This window comes from Rhinatrema bivittatum, chromosome 4, assembly GCF_901001135.1.
Source record: "Rhinatrema bivittatum chromosome 4, aRhiBiv1.1, whole genome shotgun sequence".
Classification (NCBI taxonomy): Eukaryota; Metazoa; Chordata; class Amphibia; order Gymnophiona; family Rhinatrematidae; genus Rhinatrema; species Rhinatrema bivittatum.
Window position 1 is genome coordinate 346,527,307 of NC_042618.1, and position 23,509 is coordinate 346,550,815.

General features: G+C 41.1%; 1 protein-coding gene across 5 annotated transcripts in view; it reads right to left on the reverse strand.

Annotated features, from left to right (window-relative positions):
• SPAG9 (sperm associated antigen 9) overlaps positions 1-23,509 on the reverse strand; it is a 279,218-nt gene that overhangs the window by 38,339 nt on the left and 217,370 nt on the right. For all 5 annotated transcript variants that reach the window (XM_029600655.1, XM_029600656.1, XM_029600654.1 and 2 more), the window contains 4 exons: positions 6,766-6,961; positions 5,007-5,129; positions 3,537-3,617; positions 245-312 (listed from right to left, as the gene is read on the reverse strand). In XM_029600655.1, the coding sequence (XP_029456515.1) occupies positions 245-312; positions 3,537-3,617; positions 5,007-5,129; positions 6,766-6,961 (468 nt within the window). The remainder of the gene's footprint in view (positions 1-244; positions 313-3,536; positions 3,618-5,006; positions 5,130-6,765; positions 6,962-23,509) is intronic.

The window sequence follows — 23,509 nt, forward strand, 5'->3', positions numbered from 1 at the left end:
TTAGGTTTGTTGCAGGGTTACTGAAGCTTTTATTCTCTGTATCTATCTGCTGGTAGGAGAGAAAAACCCATCTAGACTTAGTCTGGTCAGGACTCAAAATTTAAAAAAAAAAAAAAAAGTAAGAACCAATTTTTCCTTATCAAAATCATTAGAATGATAAAGTAATGTTTCAGCATTCTTAACTCTTGGGTCCTTTACAGTATATGGAGATACTGCATTATGTCTCTCTAGCAGAATTACTTACCAGCACCTCTGTGAAAAATTGCTAACGTTCCATCAGCTAGTGCAACTAATACTATTCCTTTTACATGCCTGAGAAGAAAAAAAAAGTAATGAAAGAGTAGGATGCATCATATACTGTATCAGGATATAATGAAGAACATCATGATTACAGTTAGTGATGTGCTATATTTACCACCAAGAGTAAATGTGCAGGTAGAACTTCCCATGACTACCTGCAACAAAATTACTTATGGTATTAACTCATACAATTTTTAGGAACTGATTTTCTAGATTACTACTAATAATGACAATGTTTCGTTCAACAGGTGGGCCATCTGGGTTAGAGAGCTGAAACCAACTCATTCAGATATGGAAATACCTTAAGTATTAGGCATTCTTGCTTAAGAGTATGTTAACATCCCATAGAACATTGCATCTAAACATGTATTCATTCATTAATCTATTAAGACAAAAACTGTAGCAGAGTGTACCACAACAATGACTTATACAAAAAGAGCTCATCGAAGAGAGCAATTCTTAAACAGAGCTGTAACACGAATGTAACTACCATGTCATGTTTTAATGCAGTACGTAGTTTGTGTTGGAGGGAGGAAAGCTCAGTGGAAATGTGCGAAAATACTTCTTGACTGAGAAAATGCGAGATGCATGGAACCTACTATATTGTACCTCGCTCTAAACGTAGGAAGGGCGGGTAATAAAGGCCTTTAAATAAAATAAATAAATAAATAAATATAGCAGAGTTGGTGAAAACTAGTATTGGGACAGAATTTAAGCCCACTTGGGACAGACAGAAAGGTCAGTGGAAGGAACATTGCTGAGAGGTTGGATAAACAGCATATGGACAGGGAAGATCTGGGAGCTGGTTTCTTCCAGATAAAAAGTCAAAGCTTAGCTGTTCAGCCAGGCCTTCCCTTAAATTTCTCAGCAGACTCATCCTCTAGCACCTGCCCATCAGATGTTTTCCTGACCACAAAATGCTACGTTTGCCCATTTTTCTGAGTCACGTCTAACTAGTTCTCAATGTCTCTCACTCCGCTGATATTTCTTAATTATATAAATGCTATTTATAGCCATTGCGTTTTCCTTATTCCTACCTAATGTTCTCTACTTATCTATTTACTTGCAATCTACCTCATATAAATATATCATATCTGTATGTATCCCTTACTTATGTAGGCAATGCCTTTTTATATTATGTAATCCAGCTTGGGCCCATCTTTAGAAAAAAGCAGGATATCAAATGCATATAAATAGATAACAGTTAATGATAGCAGATAAAGACCAAAATAATCCATCCAGTCTGCCCAGCAAGTTGCTTAAGGTAGTAATTGCTGCTCTGTGTAATTACCCCCGTGTCTTCTGTTATGGATAGTAACTACTGCTCTGTGAAAGAACTCCCATACAGAAATATTAACTTTAAGTGTAATGCAAGTCAGCCCATTTCTTCATTTCCGTTCTCTAGCCACTAGAAATATAAATTACCATAAATAAGCATGGGGATTTATATACTTATCTACCCAGAACCAAACGAGGAAAGACAACAAAACTGACTTGGAATAGGAGAAATAGGTTGCAGACAGTTAGTTTAGCTTGTACAGCTGACAGAGGCAATTTATCCTTAGCTGGAGCAATGCAGACAGGAACAAGGCAAAACGTTGGGCCAATTGGTCCTTATGTGCAGTCATCTACTATGTATATCATCAATGAAAAAATATTATACTAAAAAATATTTTAGTATATGATGTATGGATACACAGTATTTTTATTTTTTTTTTAATTTACCATGGGGCCGATGCAAAAAATAAAAAAGCACAGAAAGCGGGCACTGAAAAGTCAGCGCCCGCTTTCTTAATGTGTGCATGGCGCCCGCAAGGGGGGCGCCATTCTATATTATAATTAGGGGGTTGAGTTAGCAAGGAGGTGCTAGGGTCCCTCACACAACCCAAGGAACCTCCTTGCTAACGGGACCCCATGGTTACCAGCGGTCTGCCGATTATGAACACAGACGCCAATAAACTCTGCATCGGTTTTCATTACTGCAGTACGGCTTCAGTCTTCTTAATGCAGTCAGCTGAGTTTTTTTTTTTTTAAACTTTTAAAAGTAAAGAAAAGCATTTTTTTTCTGCTTTTCTGTACTTCTTTTCAATGTGCTCAGCTATTAACGCTTGCTCCAGGCAGGCGTTAATAGCTGAGTGATAAATATGCATCTGAGATGCACATTTATTTTTTTGCATTTGGAGTGAATGAGTAATAGCCTCATTCACATGTATTTGCATGTGATGAGCGCTATCCCATTCACTCCGTGTCGGAAGCTCATTAAATAGGCGCTAATCCCCTAATTGCATTAGCGCCTATTTAACCCACGTCTGACTGCGGGTTATACAGTGCGCTCAGCTGAGCGCACTGTATTGCATTGGCCCCAATGAATTTTATGTATCTTTAAAAAGACTTGCCAAACTGCTACTGTTTCCCTTACCCGACAGCACAAAGATAGTGTTGGAAACTCTGATCTCATAGTACTGTTTTCTGACTAGGCACTGCTGCTTTGCCAGAGAATACAAAGAGATACATAACAAGGAAACAAGTCTGCAGATAAATTGAAACATTTAAAAAACAATGAACAGTGCTACAGTACTTTGCACTCATTTTTTCTTTATAATTTTGAAACTGGGTATGATAAGGATTTAAGATTTTGAATATATCACTTTAAGACTCACGCTGAACAGTAAAGACAACTGACCACCTCTACTATTTACGGTTCTGGAAGGGCAATTCACCAGCGTAAACTGGTTATCTTAAGATTGCCCACCCTCAATGCAGCTGAAAGTTTGCTAATTGTGCCAAAAATAGTAGTTTCCATGTTAGTCAACTTTGATGTGTGGAATTAAGGGTCAAACAAGTTATAGTTAATATCTTTTTATTGAACTAACAATACATCTGTGACAAGCTTTCAAGAATTATCCTCTCTTCATCAGATCACTGGAGAAACAGCATAGTATCACCTACAAAATGTTTGTTGACCCTTAATTCCACAAGCTGTTCCATAATGCACACTAACTGTACTGAGAGAAGACATTCCCAGGAGTGTGTTTACATCAAGGAAAGTAAAGTATGCACAGATTGCATTTTCCCATCTATGCACAGACTTTTCAAGCAAATTCTACCTGCACAAAAATGCAGGTGCAAGAGACCACGTGTACTTTGTACTCTTGGCAATTTTCAAAGTGAAAATCCTCATTTTTGAAAACTGGTACAAACACTAAAGGTGGTTAATAGAAAAAAAATCAACTTACACTATACTGAGAATTGAATCCTTGAGTTTAATGGAATGGAGACATTTCCTCCACTGAGCTACAGAAGAATGAACGTACAAGCTGTAAGGAGAAAATGAGGATTTAACACATTAAATGGCAGTGAAATCCTATCAATTCATAGGAATAATTTAGAATGAATTATATCCAGGATATACCTAGAAATAAAGAATTTATGAAAGATTCCTGTTTATTCATTAACCATGAAGGAAGATAAAAGCTGCAGACAGGTATTGTGTCTTGTGTTTGTGCCAAATGGAAAAGGATAACAGTTGCTATCTCTTTAAACAAGTATTTCATGAACTTTAGGGGAATAATAGTTCCCATTTTTCAAGCAGCATCTTACCAAATCTGTTTTCCTGTTGCATTTCTGAAAGATACTAAGGTTTGGATAGAGGCCTGCAGTACTTATTTAATAATTAATTCTTGTCATTCATACTAGATTCTGCTACCTTAATGACTGTTTATTTAATCCATGAGGTTTGGCAAATTAATACAAATATTCTAAGGCTCTGTTAGAGTGGCCAGGCTTGATCTCATTACAAAACGTGCCTTCTCAGTTGCTGGCCCTTCTGTCTGGAATTCTATTCTGGCCTTCCTCAGGCAACTAAGAGACATCAAGGAATTCAAGAAAAACCTAAAAACCCATTTTTTCCATAGACTATAATTTAACCACAGCGAAGTGAGTTTCTACTAGCTTTTTTCTCAAAGCATGCTCCTCCTTATTTCTTTAATTTTTGATATTTTGTACTGATCCTATGGTTGTTTTTGTTTTTTTATTTTTATATCTGATTTTATGTTTTTATCATGAATGTATATTTGTAAACTGCTTTGATCTAACTCCATTGTATAAGTGGTATAGAAACACTTAAATAAAATTAATTAATAAAGCCTGTTCTTCAGGCTGACATTTCAGATATGTGCAAGCAATCTATTAACAGATCCAAGTCCATGTGCATTTCTGCACACTGCTTTTCACCTGAGTACCTGGCAGAAGATCAGCACCAGCTTATGGAGACTACCAGCAGAAGCTGAAGGAGAAGAGGGAGAGGTAGCTTTTGTGTTTGTCAGTTTTGCTATCAGAATCTTACTTTGAAAGAGAAAATATCACATTTGTATTTAACAAGCAAGATGGTTTTGATATTACTGTGTTTATATTACACTTTTGACCAATTAACTTTATGTACATAATACCCAACTAGTATCAGTGCTCACTATGTCTGCCTTGGAGGAATGGAAAACAGTTGACCATACTCTGATTTGGACCGCTGTAACATGGCTTACACAGGCATTTGGAAATTCCCCTTAGGTAGCAGACATATTTTGCCTATAGCACCCTCTCATCTAAAATCTATAACTCCACCCCCTCCCAGCTTCCAAAAATCAAAAAACAGTCCCCTTTAAGTTAGAGCATTCTAATAATTGTGTTTCAAATCTTATGGCTTTTCTTACCATCCATTCTGCGCTCCAAGCCACATTGTGGGTAAGAGGCTGCTCATTTTCTGTGCTTCTTCCCTCACCAGATCTTGCTCATTAGGTAATATAGCTATGCCATCTTTAAACAAATCTGATTCACTGTATGGGGAGAAAAGAAGTAGAATATTATTGACACCTAATTAGATTTTTTTTGCTCTGTTGTGCTCTGTTTTATGCTTCCTTTTCCCTTTTCTTCAATGATATTTTCTTTATATTTATATTGTTGAATGAAATATATGCCCTTTTTATTATGGTCACACCCCTTATTTAAAGACTTAACTTTCAGGAGGTCAGCATTTAAGCTATGTAAATAGTACAGGAGAGTACTTATTTAAAAATCTGCAATGGTTGGGCTCAGGCTTTTTCCTGATAATTTTGGATTATGGGAGTTTTTCTAGATAATATATAAAGCCAACCAATTTTCAAATAAGAAAGTTATGTATAAAAATGAACAACTAAAGGCTGCACAGAGATGGGTTTACCTTCTACATGGTGGAAAGTAAGCACTAATTGCATTAAGGTGAAGCCTACCTGAGTTGGTTTTAAGACCAGACTGAAAGATGTAGATGGTAGATTTAGATTTGTGTGGCACAGAAGAAAAGTTCTAGGGCCTTTCCCTCACACGAAAGGCAAAACTCCTTTTCTTTAAGCCATAGGACTTCCTTGAGGAGCCCTTCCTGGAAGCCAGAAGAACATGAGACATATCCTCAGATGATCCAGGGGTTGCAAAGCTACCCTCTCAGTACTCAGGTTATGAGGGCTAGGGACCTGATGTTGGGATGATTCACCAGATCCCAAACTTAAGCGATGAGAGTTGGGGGGATTCTCAGTTTGACTGGATTCCCGACGGCCATCTTTTGCAGATGTGGAAGCCAAATGTGTCTTGGCCAAGAGGGCACTATGAGACATATATCATAGCCTCCAGGCAAAGGACACATTTATCATGGGTGTGTGATAAACTTTCACATATGGGGAACTTGTCTAAGCTGCTTTCTCCTCCTCCTTGGGCATCAAGTGAAAAATTAATGCAGTTAAAACAAACTATTCAATGATAGCATTATGCTGCCTTGATGCACTGGTCTTGGTGTACCATGCGCCTGCTGAACAATAAGGAAAATTTGAAAAAATTGAGAAACTAAATAAAGATGACTAAAGGGATGAGAGCAGACTGCGAGGCCTTGCAATAAATGATTCCTGGGTTTGTGGGAAGAAAATTTTCCTTTAACAGAAGAGAGGAAAAAATCCATGACTTGTAGACCCCACAGAAAAGGTGAGACTGAAGGGGCCCCACATGGATGATACAAGGTAATATAGCAAACTATACATGCCCAGTAAGGCATGCTTAAAGTTTTTGTAAACTATGAAATTAAATTTCTGTACCAAGCTCCATAGATGTTATGGGGGTATGAGAACTGCTGTCTGTCTTGCCCTCAGAGAACACAAGAAATCCTAAATGTACTGCAGGTACCAATACTAATCCACAGATGTAAGAATGCAGATTTCAGGTAGAGAAATAATAATTACTGCTAAATAGAAGAAACTCCAAATCTTACATGCAATCTTTTGATAGAAGAAAAAAAATTTCTTTTACTCAAACCAATATATTTTACTTTTATAAATTCAAACCTATATACAGATTTATACGAGTGTAACACAAGCAGTATTTTCTGTTGACACCAAATCCAAGGACTACTGTTGGCACAAGTGCCTTGACACCGTATATCATGTACTATACCTGGGCTGGTATACAGATAAGTCCTCTGTTGTACTCTGGACTCCTAGGGGATCAGTAAAGACATGTTCTGTATAGATGCCAGTTTGGCTGATATCAGCTGCATCATCTCCTGAACCAGTGTTGACTTCAGTTGCTTCTGTTGCTTCCTCTGCCGTTGGAACATTGTCATCTACTGCACTGCTTAGATCTTCAATTTCTGTAAAATACAAAAGGATCTTTTGTTTAATAATCTTCTGTTCTAGAGCCAGCCTGGTGGCTCAAATGGCAAGTGCTGCACTTGACTTCAGTTCAATTGCCAGGTTAGTCTTCTGCTCCATAGGCGAACCAGGGCTAGAAATGCTGCCATAGTAACATTCACAGCCCCGGGGACTGGGAGGCAGTCTTAACCTTCGTACAATGGCGGCACTAAGTAGTCAGACTCGGGGTCCATGTTAGCCAAGTTTCAGAGGGAGTCGCACTTTGTGGTGCCTGGCTGAGGACTTTCGATGCAATGACTAAGCTGCTGCTGAGGTAATGTTAAAAGCTCCGGGACATGGGGGGGAGGAGGAGGGTTTGTGTTAACCTTTGCACAATGGCAATACCTAGTGACTTATGGTCCATGATAGGCAGGGTCTATAGGAAGTTGTAGCTCAGAAATTCAAAAAAGGGACTAAAAAGATAGAGGAGTTATCTGGGACAGCTATGAATGAAGGTTCATGGTGCCATAGCCAAACCGAGGCTGGTTCCGACTGAGTTAGAAGCCCAAAAGAGCAGGAAGGAGGAAACTGCTGGGCCAAAAACAAAAAAAGGTTTTACTCTATAACTGTGGCCACCAGCCATAAGAACAGGCATGCAATATCCAATCAGGATTTAGGAACTCCTCCAGGTGATCTAAAGGATGATTAACAGAATTATTACAAATAAGATGTTTTGCACTGGATCATTATTGCTCTTAGATAAATATGTATTGTCAGATAGTATTTTGTTGTTAAAATATCTCCAATTCAGTCTTTAGTTTGGTCTACGGTTTGAGCTGGTAATCCATCACAATGCTCCAATTTATTTCCACACTGTGAAGGCCAAAATTGACAGACGTGTGATCTAGGGATTTGCTTCAATTGTGTTGTGTGTCTCAAATGGAATTTTTTTTTCAATGTTAAACAATTGCTTTAAGTTTTGCTAGTAATTTTTCTTCTTCTAGACTGCTTCAAATAATTACTCAAATAAAGCACTGCTTGAAAAAGGATAAACTAGACTTTCCCCTTTCAAATGAACTGTGCACCATTATAAATTTGACCTTACTACTGCTTAAGGACATTTAAAAAAAAAAAAGCACAGATAACTGTAAACAGACAAAGCTAAGCTGCTTACCAGTAACAGTGATTCTTTATGGACAAGAGAAAACACTGTCACACAGATGGTATGACATCATACAATGGCGTCAAATTGGCTGTCATTCTCTCCTAGCCCAGAAACTTCTTTTTGTTGATTTTCTATGCAATTTAGTTCTACCAAGATAAAACAAGAGCATTCTTCTGCAGTCTAAGATACAAGTCTGTACTTCTAGTGACACCTATGATATTGGCAGCATTGGCAACATTATCATTTGGTTGAGGCAGAATTGTGGTGTTTGGTAAGAACGTGGGATGAGTTCTTAGCACTAACCAATTTTTAAATAGTTGAATGTAAGGGGGTAGCTTATTCGAGCCTGTTTACTTACTCTTTTTGCAGAAGTTATGGCTATCAGGAAGAGCGTATTTCCATATTAAAAAATTAGTCTGATGATGCCATAGGCTCACATGGTGGTTTCATTAATTATTTCATTGCGGTGATAGTTGCAATTATTGGATGTTGTGAGGTTGGATGACTGCCTTCTTGGATATGATAAGCTGCAATGGTGCTTAAATGTACTCTTTATCTTAATCTTGATTTTATTAGATGCATTAGACAATGAAAGAAGTCTGGTAATGGTATAGGTGAATGGATCTTTCTTCTGAGTGTAACACCAATGGGCAAATCTTACCTATTCGTAGCTGTAAGATTTTCTAGTACCTGGTTCTCTTGTCCCAAGTAGCATTTCGCTCACCTTATGAGGTAGGTGAAGTGCTTGGATTAGTGTGTTTTCAACATCCAGATGGTTAGTGGAAGAAACTGTACTGAGTCAGGATTGGTATTAATGACAACTTGATAAGTGGAGCTATTGCAAGTCTGTTCAGCCAGAGGAACCAGTTTTGGTGTGGTCAAAAAGGAGCTATCAGCATCACTGTTCTTTATCTTTTCTCAATTTTGTCTTTGTTATTAATGGAATTGGAAGGAACGCATAAAGCAAGACTTGGCTCCATGGAATAATGGATGCACTGAGCACCAAGACTTTGGTCGTAGGTTTCTTTAAGCAATATTAGAATAGTTTGAATGGGGAAGCAAAGAGTTCTATATTTGGAGTTCCCCAACTTCTGAATAGATTCTCTACAGTGTTGCTATTGAGGGACCTCTTGTGTGGCTGAAGTTGACAGCTCGGCCTGTCTATGAGAATATTGTCTTTCCCTGGGAGATACATTGCTGATTTTCCAAATGTTTAGTGCTTCTTCGCAAAATTAGTAAGAGCCTGTTGATATTGGTTTGGTTGTTTGGTACCTCCTTGCCTTGGGGTTGCACTTCTTCAGGGCTGGTCTTTAGTTTATTCCCTTGGCTTCCACACTCTTCTCCTGCAACCAGTTGTGACCGTTTGTGTGGCTCTGGTTTTACATCCACTGTTTGCTCCAGTAGCATGTTCACTGGTTCCTTTGGCTCTTTGCCAAATTTCTCTATGGCAACTTCCTCCCTCAGTTCTGACAGAGCTGGGGTTTGGCTCTCATTTGTAACCATGTCAGTGTCCTTGAGGAAGACCCTTTCAGTAGTGTTAGGTCTGGTGTGCCCCATGTCCTCCTGCTCTCTCTGATCACCAAAATTCCTCTCTTCCAGGGGTCCCAAGTCCTTCTTTGGATTATTTCCTCCTGCCTCCCCACTTCCTCAGTGGTGTCCAGCTGCTTTCAAAATGGCAGTGATTGCTGTTTTTGTAGAAGTGCTTGCAGTAGTACCATCTGGTTCCATATCAGTAATTGCAATTGATATTATCCCTCTCTCAGGATCTGGCTCAGCCTTTGCCTCTGTTGCTGAAAGGCTTGCTGCTGGGCCTTAAAGACCTGTTTCAGCTGCTGAGGCCATCATTCCAGGAGGGCTGAAGCAAGGCTTCCATACTAGCTCCCTTGTGCTCTGTTGTAAAGGATGGATGTTCTCAAGGGACAGCAGCTCAGCAGCACATGGTTCGGAGGGAGGTATCTTCTAAGGATACTAATGAAGCAGGAAAGTTAGGGTATCCCAACAGAGAGGTTCCAATGAAAGCAAAAGTAGTCCATGTGCCTATAAGTACAGAACCATCTGAGCTAAAAGATTCCAAATTATCCATGTCAACTGAAAAGCAGGATGTTAATACAAACAAAAGCATACTTTGAAATGCTTGTATGCCAATGCCAAAAGTCTAAGAAATAAGATGGGAGAGTATATAGCAGGTATTGATGAGATAGACTTAATTGGCATCTCAGAGACATGGTGGAAGGAGGGTAACAAATGGGATAGTGCAATACCATGGTACAGATTATAATGCAATGACAGGGAGGAGCAACTTGATTGGGGGGGGGGGAGGGGGGTTGGCACTTTATGTCTGGGGTGGCGAAGAATCCTTATCCGGTTGGACACTACAAGATACTAAATGCACAACAGAATCTGTATAAGTAGAAATCCCATATGTATTGGGAAAGAGTATAGCGATAGTAGTATACTACCGTTCAACTGGCCAGTGATGAAACGTCAATGAAATGCTAAGAGAAATTAGGGTAGCTAACCAAATTGGTAGTGCATTAATAATGGGAGATTTCAATTACTCCAATATTGAGTGGATAAATTAAACATCTGGACATGCTAGAGAGATAAAGATCCCGGATGGAATAAATGATTGCTTCATGGAGCAATTGGTTCAGGAACCGACAAGAGAAGGAGGTATTTTAGATCTAATTCTTAGTGGAGTGCAGGATTCGGTGAGATTGAGCCGCTTGGCAATAGTGATCATATGATGATCAAATGTGAATTAATGACTGGAAGGGGGACAGTAAGTAAATCCATGGCTTTTGCACTAAACTTTCAAAAGGGAAACTTTGATAAAATGGAGAAAAAAATAGAAAAAACTGAAAGGTACAGCTATAAAAGGTAAAGCATGCACAACAGGCATGGACATTGTTAAAAAAAAAACCAAAAAAAAACATCTTAGAAGAGCAGTCCAGATGTATTCCACGCATTAATAATGGTAGAAGGAAGGTCAAACGGATTGCTGTTATGGTTAAAAGGTGAAGGGAAAGAGGCTATATTAGCAAAAAGATCTTCCTTAAAAAACTGGAAGAAGGAACCATCTGAAGAAAATAGGAAAAGCATAACCACTGGCAAGCTCAATTTAAAACATTGATAAGACCGGCTAAGAGAGAATTTGAAAAGAAGGTGGCCACAGAAGCAAAAATTCATAATAAAAACATTTTTAAAAACATATCCGAAGCAGGAAGCCTGCAAGGGATTCGGTAAGACAGTTAGATGATTGAGGAGTTAAAGGGGCACTTGGGGAAGATGAGGCTATCACGGAAAGACTAAATGAATTATCTGCTTCGGAATTTACTGATGAAGATGTTGGGGAGATACCCATTCCTGAGACTGTTTTCAAAGGTGAAGATTCAGATGAACTGACCCAAATCATGGTGAACTTGGAAGATATAGAAGGCCACACTGACAAGAATAGCAAATGGATCAGATGGTATACACTCCAGGTTTGTGAAAAAACTAAAAAAATGAGATTTCAGACCTATTACAAGTAATTTTTAACCTATCATTAAATTCATCTGTTGTACCTGAAGACTGAAAGGTGGCTAATATAACCTTGATATTTAAAAAGGGCTCCAAAGGTATCTGGGCAACTATAGACCAGTGACTTCAGTGCCAGGGAAAATTGTGGAAACTATTATAAAGAATAAAATCACAGAACACATAGACAGACATGATTTAATGGGACACAACCAGAACGGATTTACTAAAGGGAAGGCTTGCCTCACAAATCTGCTACATTTTTTTTTGAAAGGTGTGAACAAACATGCAGATAAAGGTGAACTAGTAGATGGGGTATATTTGGATTTTCAGAAGGTGTCTGAAAGTCCCTCATGAGAGTCTTCTAAGAAAACTAAAAAGTCATGGGATAAGAGGCAATGTCATTTTGTGGATTGCAAACTGGTTAAAAGACAGGAAACAGTAGGATTAAATGGTCTGATTTCTTAGTGGAAAAAGCTAAATAGTGGAGTGCCTCAGGGATCTGTACTTGGAGCAGTGCTTTTTAATATATTTATAAATGATCTGGAAAGGGATACGTCAAGTGAGGTTATCGAATTTGAAGGTGACAAAAAATTATTCAGAGTAGTTAAATCACAAGCGGATTATGATAAATTGCAGGGGGAACTTGTGAGACTAGAAGACTGGCTGCCCAAATGGTAGATTAAATTTAATGTGGGCAAGTGCAAGGTGATGTATAAAGGTAAAAATAACCCATGTTGTAATTACACAACATTATGTTGCATATTAGGAGTTACCACCCAGGAAAAAGATTTAAGTGTCAGTTATTACACTGAAATTGTCGGCTCAGTCTGTTGTGACTTTCAAAAAAAAACCAAAAAAACCCACACAATGCTAGGAATTATTAGGAAGGGAATGGCTAATAAAATGGAAGATGTCATAATGCCTCTGTATTGCTCCATGGTGACACCGCACGTTTAATACTGTGCAATTCTGGTTGCCTCATCTAAAAGAAGATACAGTTGCACTGGAGAAAGTACAGAGAAGGGTGACCAAAACGATAAAGGGCATGGAACAGCTTCCCTATGAAGAAAGGCACTTTTCAGCTTGGAGAAGAGAAGGCTGAGGGGGGATATAATAGAGGTCTATAAAATCATGAAAGGACTTGAAAGGTAAATATGAATTGGTTATATTATGGAATGCACTACCACTATCTATAATGCAGCTTAAAAGATGCTCACCACTTTCAAAAAAGCATTAAAAAGTAATTTCTTCAAGACAGCTTTTCACAGTAGGCGAGTACATTCCTTTCTTTCCTCTGCCTATATGCTATTCTGCACCTCCTAGATCTTTACTGGCATGGTATCTGGTAAAGAGTCATAAAGTGATGTTGTATGACGTATTTACCAGTTTATTTTGTCTTTTATTATTGTAACCCACCTCAAACTGTGGAGGGCGTGAGAAAAATGCTTTTAAATTAAATATTCACATCTCAGTATTTATTTTCAATATTTCCATTCACTTCTTAGCATTTACTTTCAGTATTCACGTCTATTTTTTATCTTCAATATTCACCTTCCTAAAGGAGCTGCCTTCGCCTGTAAACTTATGTATGTGTTATTATATTGTTCAATTTTATATAACTATTAGTTTAAATGTTTTTTATGAATGAGCATGTGTAAACCACTTAGGATTTCAGATAAGTGGTATATATATTTTCAAAATAAATAAAAAAACATTGCTGCTTGATTATCTTTTAGAATCTGCATGGTTTTGGGTGGGCCTGTGGCGAATGCCAGGGCCCACGGCTTACCTGGAGCCGTGGGCCCGGAAAGGGGCACAGGTCAGAGCCCTTAGGAGGACCGGCCTCTGAGTGCTCTGAGGATGGGGTGGGTCCGGTGTCGTCGGGGCGCCCGGCGCATCCTGATGACATCAGACGCATCGGAGTGCGCGAGGGGCGGTCCCAGTGGGCAGACGTCGTCGGGGGGCAACACGGCCTGCCATGACGACATCGGCCCAGGCCATTTAAAACGGCGGTTCGTGCCGCAGCCGGCTCCTTTTTCCCTTTACTACCCACCAGAGCAGCCATCGGCTGCGGCGCGACTCGCTCCGACCACGTGGCCCGATCAGCAGCCGTGGATCGCGGCCCGGGCCCACAGGACTAATTAGTCTAAATTAAAAAAAAAAAAAAAAGCTAGTTTAAAAGTTTAAAAAAAAAAAAGGGGAAGTAGAAGCAATTGCATTGCAACTGCATTACAATTGCATTGCATTTATTTAATAAAAAAAGAGATCAGAGTGGAAGCAGCTGGCAAGAAGGAGCTGGACAGAGATCCAGCCAGCCACGAGGAGAGAACAGCAGCTGGCAAGGAGGAGCCGGACAACCAGCCACCTGGAAAGAACAGCCTGTTTAAACACAGACGGCCGCGGACGGAAGACCCCCCCCCCCACCCCCATTCAAAGACTTTAAACGACGCAGTGAGTACACAATCATTATGGGAAGGGGACAGAGGACTGGGCAAGTAGAGCAGAGGGGCTCCTATACGCAGGGCTCGACGAGCCGAAGAGGAACCAGGGGTGCCCGAAGCCAAAGGGGGATCAGGAACACCGACGGAGGAGGGGAAAGGCCGCGGAAGGGACCCTCAGGGGAGAAGTAATGGAAGGGGCACGCCTCAGTATGATAACGAGCGTACGGAGTTTGCATCATGGCACTGCTAGGACGAGGGCCCAACAGCGAAACAGGAGGAGACGTCAGACTATAGCAACCTGTACGAATAATGTCGGAGGTACAATGCCGAACATGGGGGATCAGACCCAGCCCTTCGGCTTCCCATATATACCGGGTTTACCTCCCCACCCCCCCCCCCCCCCCCACGGGCATGCGGCCCTTGGATGCAGCCAGGCAGCCCTGATAGCAGGAGCAGCAGCACGGGACCTAATGCATACACACAATACCCACAGTCGGCCTACGTGGGAGGGATGCCATACTCACTATATCCATGGGGATATTGGCCTGGACAACAGGGTATGCGAGATAACTGAGAGGCAAAAGGGACAGAAGAAGGGAGTTCAACAGCGGTCGCACGTGGAGGCAGAAATCACTGCACGTCAAGAGGGAGAAGGAGTTCGAGCACTGCGGTCAATAGTCAGTCCGAAGGAGAGAGACAACGCAGTGAGACGTCCAGCGCAGTGACTGATTCTGATGGCGAGGCTGTAATATTACCGGAGGTCAGGAAGCAGGAATGGAACAGCAACAGTTGGGTGAGTTATCCGACCCTAATATTTCTATTCCACAGCCTCTAGCCGAAACAGCAATAGCGTACGCATCAAAAAAGAAAAGCGGGAAGCGGAAGAGAAAGTATAGTTCCACTTCCAGCGACAGTAGATCATCTTCTGATTCTGACAGTGCAGACGAGAACATTCCCCCACAAATGCAGTCGACACTGGGCGAGATGGCAACAACCTCGATGCAGCAGAACAGTGTGGCCCCTCTATGGGTAAACATACCGAGGAGGCTAAGACAAAGAATCAAGAGGAAGAAATACATCAACATACTCAGACTGTTGGAAGGAAGAAGAACTTTCAGAGACAGAAAAAAGAAAAAAGGCAGAGATTCAGTACCAGATGATAATAAGACAATACCGCACAATCTATGGACATGGACCAGATCATTTCTCAGACTGATGAGCGTGGTAACCAAATATGACCCATACCAATGTGGACCGATGCTTGGATATGCAGACACAATTTTGGAAGCACAAAGAGCATATGAAGGCTGGGCATGGCTAAATTATGACTAACGCTTCTGCGAAAGAATGGCGGAGACCGGGACAATGTCATGGGCGACTCATGATATCGACTTATGGCTGAAACAAATGACAAACAGGGCTGCTGATGCGGGCATTCGTGGATGAACCGGGAATAGAGCACAATACAATGGAGAGCCTACAAACAACACTAATAACGTCTGCTGGAAATTCAACAAAATGTTGTGCACCTTCAAGGACTGCAAGTCTAAGCACGTATGTCTGATATGCTCAGCACATCATCCGGCCAGCAAATGCACAAAGAAGATCGCCACTGGGAGTTCTTCCCCAGGAAAATGAAACGAGGCAATGGCAAAAGCAGCCTCGCCAATTCGACTGGACAGAATGTTGGAATGGCTTGCCAAATATCCAAGGAAGGAGGACGCGGGGAAGATTACCAGGGGTTTTGGCGAGGGCTTCTGAATTCCTTATCAAGGAAAGATCAAGGAATTTACAGCCAATAATGCAGCTTCTACAACAAGACATTCAGAAATAGTCCAAGCCAAATTAAACATTGAATTGTCCTTGGGTCGAATGGCAGGTCCTTTTGCGACACCACCACTTAAAAATATGGCATTATCTCCTCTGGCAGTGATACCAAAGAAGGAGCCAGGCAAATATAGACTAATACAAAACCTATCGTTCCCGCCGGGACTCTCGGCTAATGATCACCTGCCACAGGAAGAATGTTCTGTACAGTACGCTTCATTTGACTCCGCCATCACGCTTTTGAGCAGGTGCAGAGAAGCGGCAGTTATGGCAAAGACTGACATTGAATTGGCATTTCGACTGCTGCCAGTACACCCATCTAGTTTTCCCACTGCTGGGATTCAAGTTTCGGGGCATGTTTTACTTCGATAAATGCATTCCTATGGGATGCTCCGTGTCCTGTGCTTATTTTGAAGTCTTCAGTTCATTCCTGCACTGGGTAACGGAAAAAAGGGCACAGTCAGACAATATAATACATTACCTAGACAACTTCCTGTTCGTTGACCCAGCCGGAACAGGGACGGCGGTTCACCTGTTGCAAACTTTCCAGGAGGTGGCACAGGAATTCGGCGTTCCACTGGCACAAGAGAAGACTGAAGGGCCAACCACCACAATGTGTTTCCTTGGCATTGAGTTGGAATCGAAAAGGATGATATCCAGACTCCCAATAGACAAAATTAAAAAATTACATGCTTTGATAGATAGGGCATCTAAAGCAAAGAAGACGACACTACGGGAAGTGCAGACAATGTTGGGATGCAAATTAACTTTGCATTCCGGGTAATTCCCATGGGCAGAGCATTCCTGCGCAGACTTGCAGCGGCAACAGCGGGGGTCAGGTATCCGCATCATTTTATCCATCCTCAGAAACCAGTGAATTTTAGAATCTTATATAAATCAATCACCCTAATACACAAAACCATCCATCATCAACTCCAACTCGACCTGGAAATCCCATTCAAACTCCACTCCTCCAACAGACCAACTAGAGATATTCAAAAAGGCACTCTGAAATTTCCCCCTACTAAAGCCACTCGCCTCTCTGCGACCAAAGACAGAGCTTTTTCGATAGCAGGCCCATCTATCTGGAATAACATTCCATCAAACCTCAGATTGGAACCTTGCCTTTTAACGTTCAGAAAAAAACTCAAGACGTGGCTCTTTCACCAAGCCTTTTCTGATCCACCAGACAATCACTAGTTGCCCTGTACTCTTACCCGGACTTTGGCTATTATCTTCACGAAAAATGGACTCGGGCACTTTCCAGGTTAAAGCACCTTTAAGCTTTGAACCAGTTTTTCACTATTGTATCACTTTATAATTATTACCGCCTTTACCTTCTTTCCAGCTTTTGTTCTAAGCTTCCAAGTTCTCTATTCCTTGTTGATTGTAACTTTGACTTATTCTTATATTTTGTTATTTATAGTTTACCTGAATTGTTACTTCAGTTATACCCTTGTTAAATGTAAACCGATCCGATATGGTTATTTACTATGAAGGTTGGTATAAAAAAACTTAAATAAATAAATAAATATCACAGCCTATATGTGATGATTTGACGATATGGGCATCATTCCTGAGCAGTTACAATGGAATATCGGTTTGGCAGGAGCCCCCGATTTCAAGCCGAAACTTGGACATTTATTCAGATGCATCTGGGGGATGGGGATCTGGTGTGTACTGTCAGGGTGTGTGGGCCGCCGCGCAATGGCCGGCAGCATGGGTTGACGAAGGAATAACTAATATAACATTCCTGGAGTTGTTCCCTATATGGGTGTCTTTGATAATTTGGGGGGAGCGCTTGCGGAACAAACACATCGTATTCTGGTGTGACAACCAAGCAGTGGTGTCAGTTATCAACAGACAGTCAACCAAATGTCCAAGGGTGGCTAACCTGTTTCATCAGGTAGTTTTAAGTAGCTTGCGCATTAACACCACTATAAAGGCGCGACGTCCCAGGGAAGCATATTGGGGCAGCAGATTCATTATCTCGTGCTAAATGGTCTTTGTTCCGCAAACAGGTACCTGGCGCGGACGAACTGGCAACTCCAGTACCGAAACATGAATGGACAATTGGTCGCCAACCATTTTTAGAACTGTTGCGCCGATCTGTGGCTCACGCCACTTGGGACGTATATTGTAGGGGTTACGGGAGAGTATGCTCCTTCCTGAGACAGCATGGTTGGAAAGAAGGACCGGTAGTGGAGAGCACATCGTGGCATACATATCATGGGCCAAAGATGCAGGACTATCCAGGGGCATGGTAGTGAAGCAGCTAGCCGGGTTGGCATTTATTTATTTATTTATTTTTTTAATAAGTGCTCAAGGCTGGGGGGACCCTACAAAAGGATTTCTGACACGTAAAATATTAAGGGGTTGGGGAAGAAGGTTAGGACCACAGAGGGACAGGAGGCATCCCATAACCCATGAATTGTTAATATTTATTTATGCGCTTTTATATACCGATGCTCATAAAAAATCACATCGTGTCGGTTTACATATAACTACAGTTGGAAAGTACAATAAACAGGGGGACTTTAACCTGGAAAAAAAAGACAACTCTAGTGATAACTCTAGTGATAGTAATATGGCACAGGCTGAATAGTGTATGTCATTCAGTATTCGAGACGCAGTTATTTAGATTAACCTTTATACTAGCCTTTTTCAGCGCTCTACGATTAGCGAGCTTGTGGCTATGGCCAAGAAGGATGCCGGTCACACAGGAATGTTGATGCGGAACATCACAAAGCGGGGGGACACAATGAGGATTTATATACAGAGATCAAAAACAGATCAGTCAGGGCGGGGAGCTACGGTGATATTAAGACGATCCCACAGTCAGCTGACTTGCCCATTGGCCAATTTTGAAATGTATTATGCCATGTGACCCAAAAAAGGAGACCATCTACTGGTACACAAAGATGGGGCCCCATTAACACAATACCAGTTCTCAGCAATACTCAAGCGGACTCTAATGGAACTAGGTGAGAATGCAGATAATTTTGGGACGCACTCGTTCAGAATAGGAGCAGCCACCAGTGTGGCGCAAGCAGGGTTTACGACGGAGGCAATAAAACAGATAGGGAGATGGCACTCTGCGGCAGTAAATTTATATGTCAGACTCGATCGAGCCGCCACATTACAATGCGCTAATTAATCTGATTATGTGTTACAGAATCGTGTTATAGGTTGGCACAGGTGTAGGACACTCATTTGTGCACTGGGCAGCACAGATACGGCCCTCATCTGGGCCTGGCACATTGGGGGGGCACGAATCACCTGGATGGGGAAGAGCGGAATGCATTGGGAGCAGCTACTATCCACACTGCGGGTCAAGAGGGAGTCACTGGCCAGGCCGGACATTATAATAATACACCTGGGAGGGAACGATTTAGGCGCAATGACATCTCGTCAGCTGTTACGAATGATAAAGAGGGATATAAGGGAATTGCAAGCAGAGTTCCCAGGAGTGATCATTTGTTGAGCTGACATAATACTGCGCAAAAAATTTGAAAAACCAGAAATTATGGGGGAGAGCACGGAAAAAAATTAAACAGACAGGTTGGAGGATGGCAGGTGCACAGGAGTAGGGGGTGGGGGGGGGGGGGGGGGGGATGGCAGATACACCACGCATGGGCCGAGGAACAGTGTGAGGGTTTCTATCGGCAGGATAGGGTGCACCTGTCTGATATCGGGTATGACCTCTTCAATAACGAAATACAGGAGACACTCAAAAGAATCTACACAGGGGTGTGCAATGGCTGCAGCTAAATAAGTTCAGGTTTGGGGGGGGGGGGGGGGGGGGCACCAAGCAAGTGTAAACACTACCTGGTGCTGGTGGCGGGTACCCAGGCCAATAGAGAATTACTAGACATAGGTCAGCCACTGGGTTTGCAAAGGCTGTTTGTCAAAGGTTTGGGGACCCCGCCCGGATGTAGGGCCCCCTTGCTTGTAAACGCGGTGGGGCGGGGGGTTCGGAGTGACGTCGCCTTGCTAGAAATAGTGGCGGGCAACAAAAGGGGGGGCGTGGTCCCTGAGCGGCAAGTCTAAAGGATTGGCCCGGGTGGGGGGTGAATTGTTATGATGTTGAATTCGTATTAACTGTATAAAATAAAAAAGCTATGATGTTAATAAAAGCTGCAGCCGATTTACACCAAAAAGAATGTGTAGTGTATTATTATTATTTGGGTTTTGGAAAGAGGGTAGGATACCAAGAGGGCTGGAGAGGTGTCACGGCTCCCAGAGTCAATATGCTGCAGGCAAGGTTGAAACACCCGCAATCCATTGTATATGGCTTTCAATTCTAGGATACAGATGTGAAGAGTTGATTGTTGTCTTGTCCAAATTCCTCGAGTGCACAGGGAGCTGATATGCATCCCTCCCACCATTCGTGACTTGATGCATCTGTTATTAACATTCTTTGTATTTCTAAGGGATGAATGCTTTTGCCGTCATACAAGATTCTTTTCGATCATCCATCAGTTCAAACTGTGTGACAAATTTTCTGTTATTGGTATTCTGCAACTGAAGTGTTGAGTACACTGATCCCAATGTTTTTTTTTTGGGTTTTTTTTTTTTTTTTTTTTTAAGTACCAAGCATAACGTGTACTGTAAGCCATGTATCCCAAGAACTTCATACATTTCCGATATGTAACCTATTTTGTTTTGTAGAAGGACTGCATCAACTATTGAATTTTGAAAGGAAAAGTATGATTTTTCCCTTAATCATATCTAATTTTGCAGCTATGAATTTTAGCTGTTCTTTGGAACTAGGCTGGATTTCTTGAAATTTAATAGGAAGCAGGGAGTATACATTGAGGCTATGACTTGATTTAAATCTTCTATAGATCTTTCGTAAGATATGCTCAATATTAGCTAGTTGTCTAAGTATGGAACAACAAGATAAACTATTTTCGCAGATGAGCAGCTAGTACTGCTAGACACTTGGTACATTCGGTCTAGCAGTAGCTCCGAGAGTAAGGCAACACTGTTTATTTATCATATTAGTCTTGCGAGGTGAACCTCAAATATTTCCTACAACTCTTGTTGATCTGGATAGGAAAATAAGTGTCTTGGAGATCTAAAGAGCTTAACCAGTCCTGCTTTTGGAGGAGAGAGAGGATTGTGCCTAAAGAGCTCATCCTGAATCTCTCTTTAGAAAGATATTTAGGTTTCTGAGATCCAAATTTGGTTTTAGATATTCCGTTTTCTTTGGAATAAGGAAATATCTGGAGAAGAAACTTTTGCCTTGTTGATCTTTCAGTAATAGCTGAATCATTTTAGATTGTAGCAGGGAATTCATTTCTTGGGTTAGAAGTTGCAATTGCAGATGTGAATGATGCTGGTTAATAGAGGAGTTTTTGAGGTGGTAGTTTCAAATTTTAAACATTATCCCTGATGAAAAATTCTCAAAACCCACTTGTCCATGGTGATGTGATTCCAATTTTTCTTGAAGAATGTTAACCTTCCTCCTACTAGTACGTCTGGAAATGGGTTTTGAATACAATCTTGTTGCTGGTCAAAAACTAGAAGCCAGCCTTTGCTGAGGCTGCTATGAATGCCCCTCCTGTCATGCTACATGAACTGTCTCGATTATTTTGTTGCTGTTGAAGTTGATGCAGTACTATCTGACGCTGTCTTAGTACTGGTATGGACTGTACTTCCTTTTCTGTAATAGCAGCATGGTTTTTTGTAACTATCTTATTGGTGTTTTCTCTGAAAAAAGGTATCCATGTGGAATGCTGTTAAAGATTGGAGATTCCACAGTTTCATTAATTTTATCACCAAATATATAAATCACTTGCACAAGAGCTGTCTGCTAATTTCTCATGAATGTCTTTTCTCAGATCAAATGCATGTAGCCATGTTAAATGCCTCACCACTATAGCAAAAGCACAATAAAGTCCAACTGTCTTTGTCAAATCAGCGATGAAAAATGCAAGAGAAAAATAAAACATATTTGAACACTCAAAGATGCAAGAATCCTTGATTCAATAGGTTAAGAGTGTATACCAAAGAGCAACTTTATGATCATGGATTAAGGCACACCAGTTACAGATAATACAATAGCTGTTCAATCTACAGAAACAGAACATTCAAATAAATGGTCTACCAGAAAGACTTAAGATACTTCAATGAAATCATGATGGACACAGAAGATGGTGCAAGAAACATCATGATGGACATAGAAGACGGTGCAAGACACAAATAAGTCAGAGTTGTTTCTTGCACCATCTTCTGTGTCCATCATGATTTCATTGAAGTATCTTAAGCCTTGTTTTCAGACTATTAGAATGTTTCTTAAACATTCCAAAAGTGGTCTTCTGAATGTTGGTTCTTTATCCAATAATTTTTTTTGTTTTTACATAAGTATGTACAAAATCCATTCATAATTTTTTTTTTATTTAACTTTTGTTCATTTCCAGGCAAAATCTTACATGAATCAGTAACAGATTGCAACAGTCTCAAGTGGTATACAGAATACAAATACTTATGGGAGGAAGTGACATCAAGAGAGTGAATAGCCACTTGAGAGCTGAGCTCTCTACCCCAATCAGCTGAATCCCTCAAATATTACTGCAATCTGGTCCCATATCGCTACTGGAATTGGGTGATTCAATTCTGGTTTACTAAACGATATCTGTGCGCAAAAGAATCAGTTAATCTGGAGCATATCTCCTTTGAAGCTGGCGGGTCGAAAAAACTGGAGGGTCTGATGAGAGCAGAAGAAGGAGAAATTGGTGCTGAGGAGGTAGGCTGTGAAAATGACAGTCCTTTCAATAGTGGCAAATAAACAAATAAATGAGTTGCAATCCAGGGCAGACTTCCAAAACTGGTTTAAAAGCTCAGAGAGGATATGGGTTCATTAAAAGAGGATCTTTGCTCCATATTGGGAGATCTCCGAAGGGAATGTGCTGAATTAGGAGATCGCGTGGCTGCCACCGAAATTAGATTGGAGGAGCAGGAAACTGCAAGGAACAGAAGCCAGCGAGAGATATAAAACAGCTAAAGGATGACAACATCATGCTAAAGAAATGGGTGGAGGACCTAGATGATAGGTCCTGCAGGGGGAACCTGGGGAGTTCCTGAAGCAGCAGTGTATTTGGGCTGTGCACAAGTGGTAACCAGCATCTGTACAGCAAAACTGGGAGGTGAAGAAAATGTGGACAGTATGCCCAAAATTATGTTGGATAGGGCACATCTTTTTATTTCAACAATTTTCTCCAGGGTGGTCATCTGCTATTTCAAGAAAATTGGAAGGAGAAGGGGTGCAGTAAGCTAAAGCAAGTGTGGGATGGAAAACAGGTGTTAGACTTTTCGGCGATCAGAATGGCTTTTGGTCTATTGCCTGCAGATTTCTATTTTTACCTTTAGGCTAGTCACTTTATGAATCAAGAGGATGTGATCTGAGGCCTTGAAGAAGGGGAAAACCCTTTTTGAAGGCTATTATGATAAGGCAAAATGGGTGACTAGAGGGATATCTAGAATTTATGGGTTACTAAACGGGGAACTTATATATACTCCAGCATATATTGTTGCGTGGGAAAAAGACTTGAATAAATCTTTGGGGGGAAAAAAACCTTGGGATTTGTGCTTTCTGCATACTAAAAGGT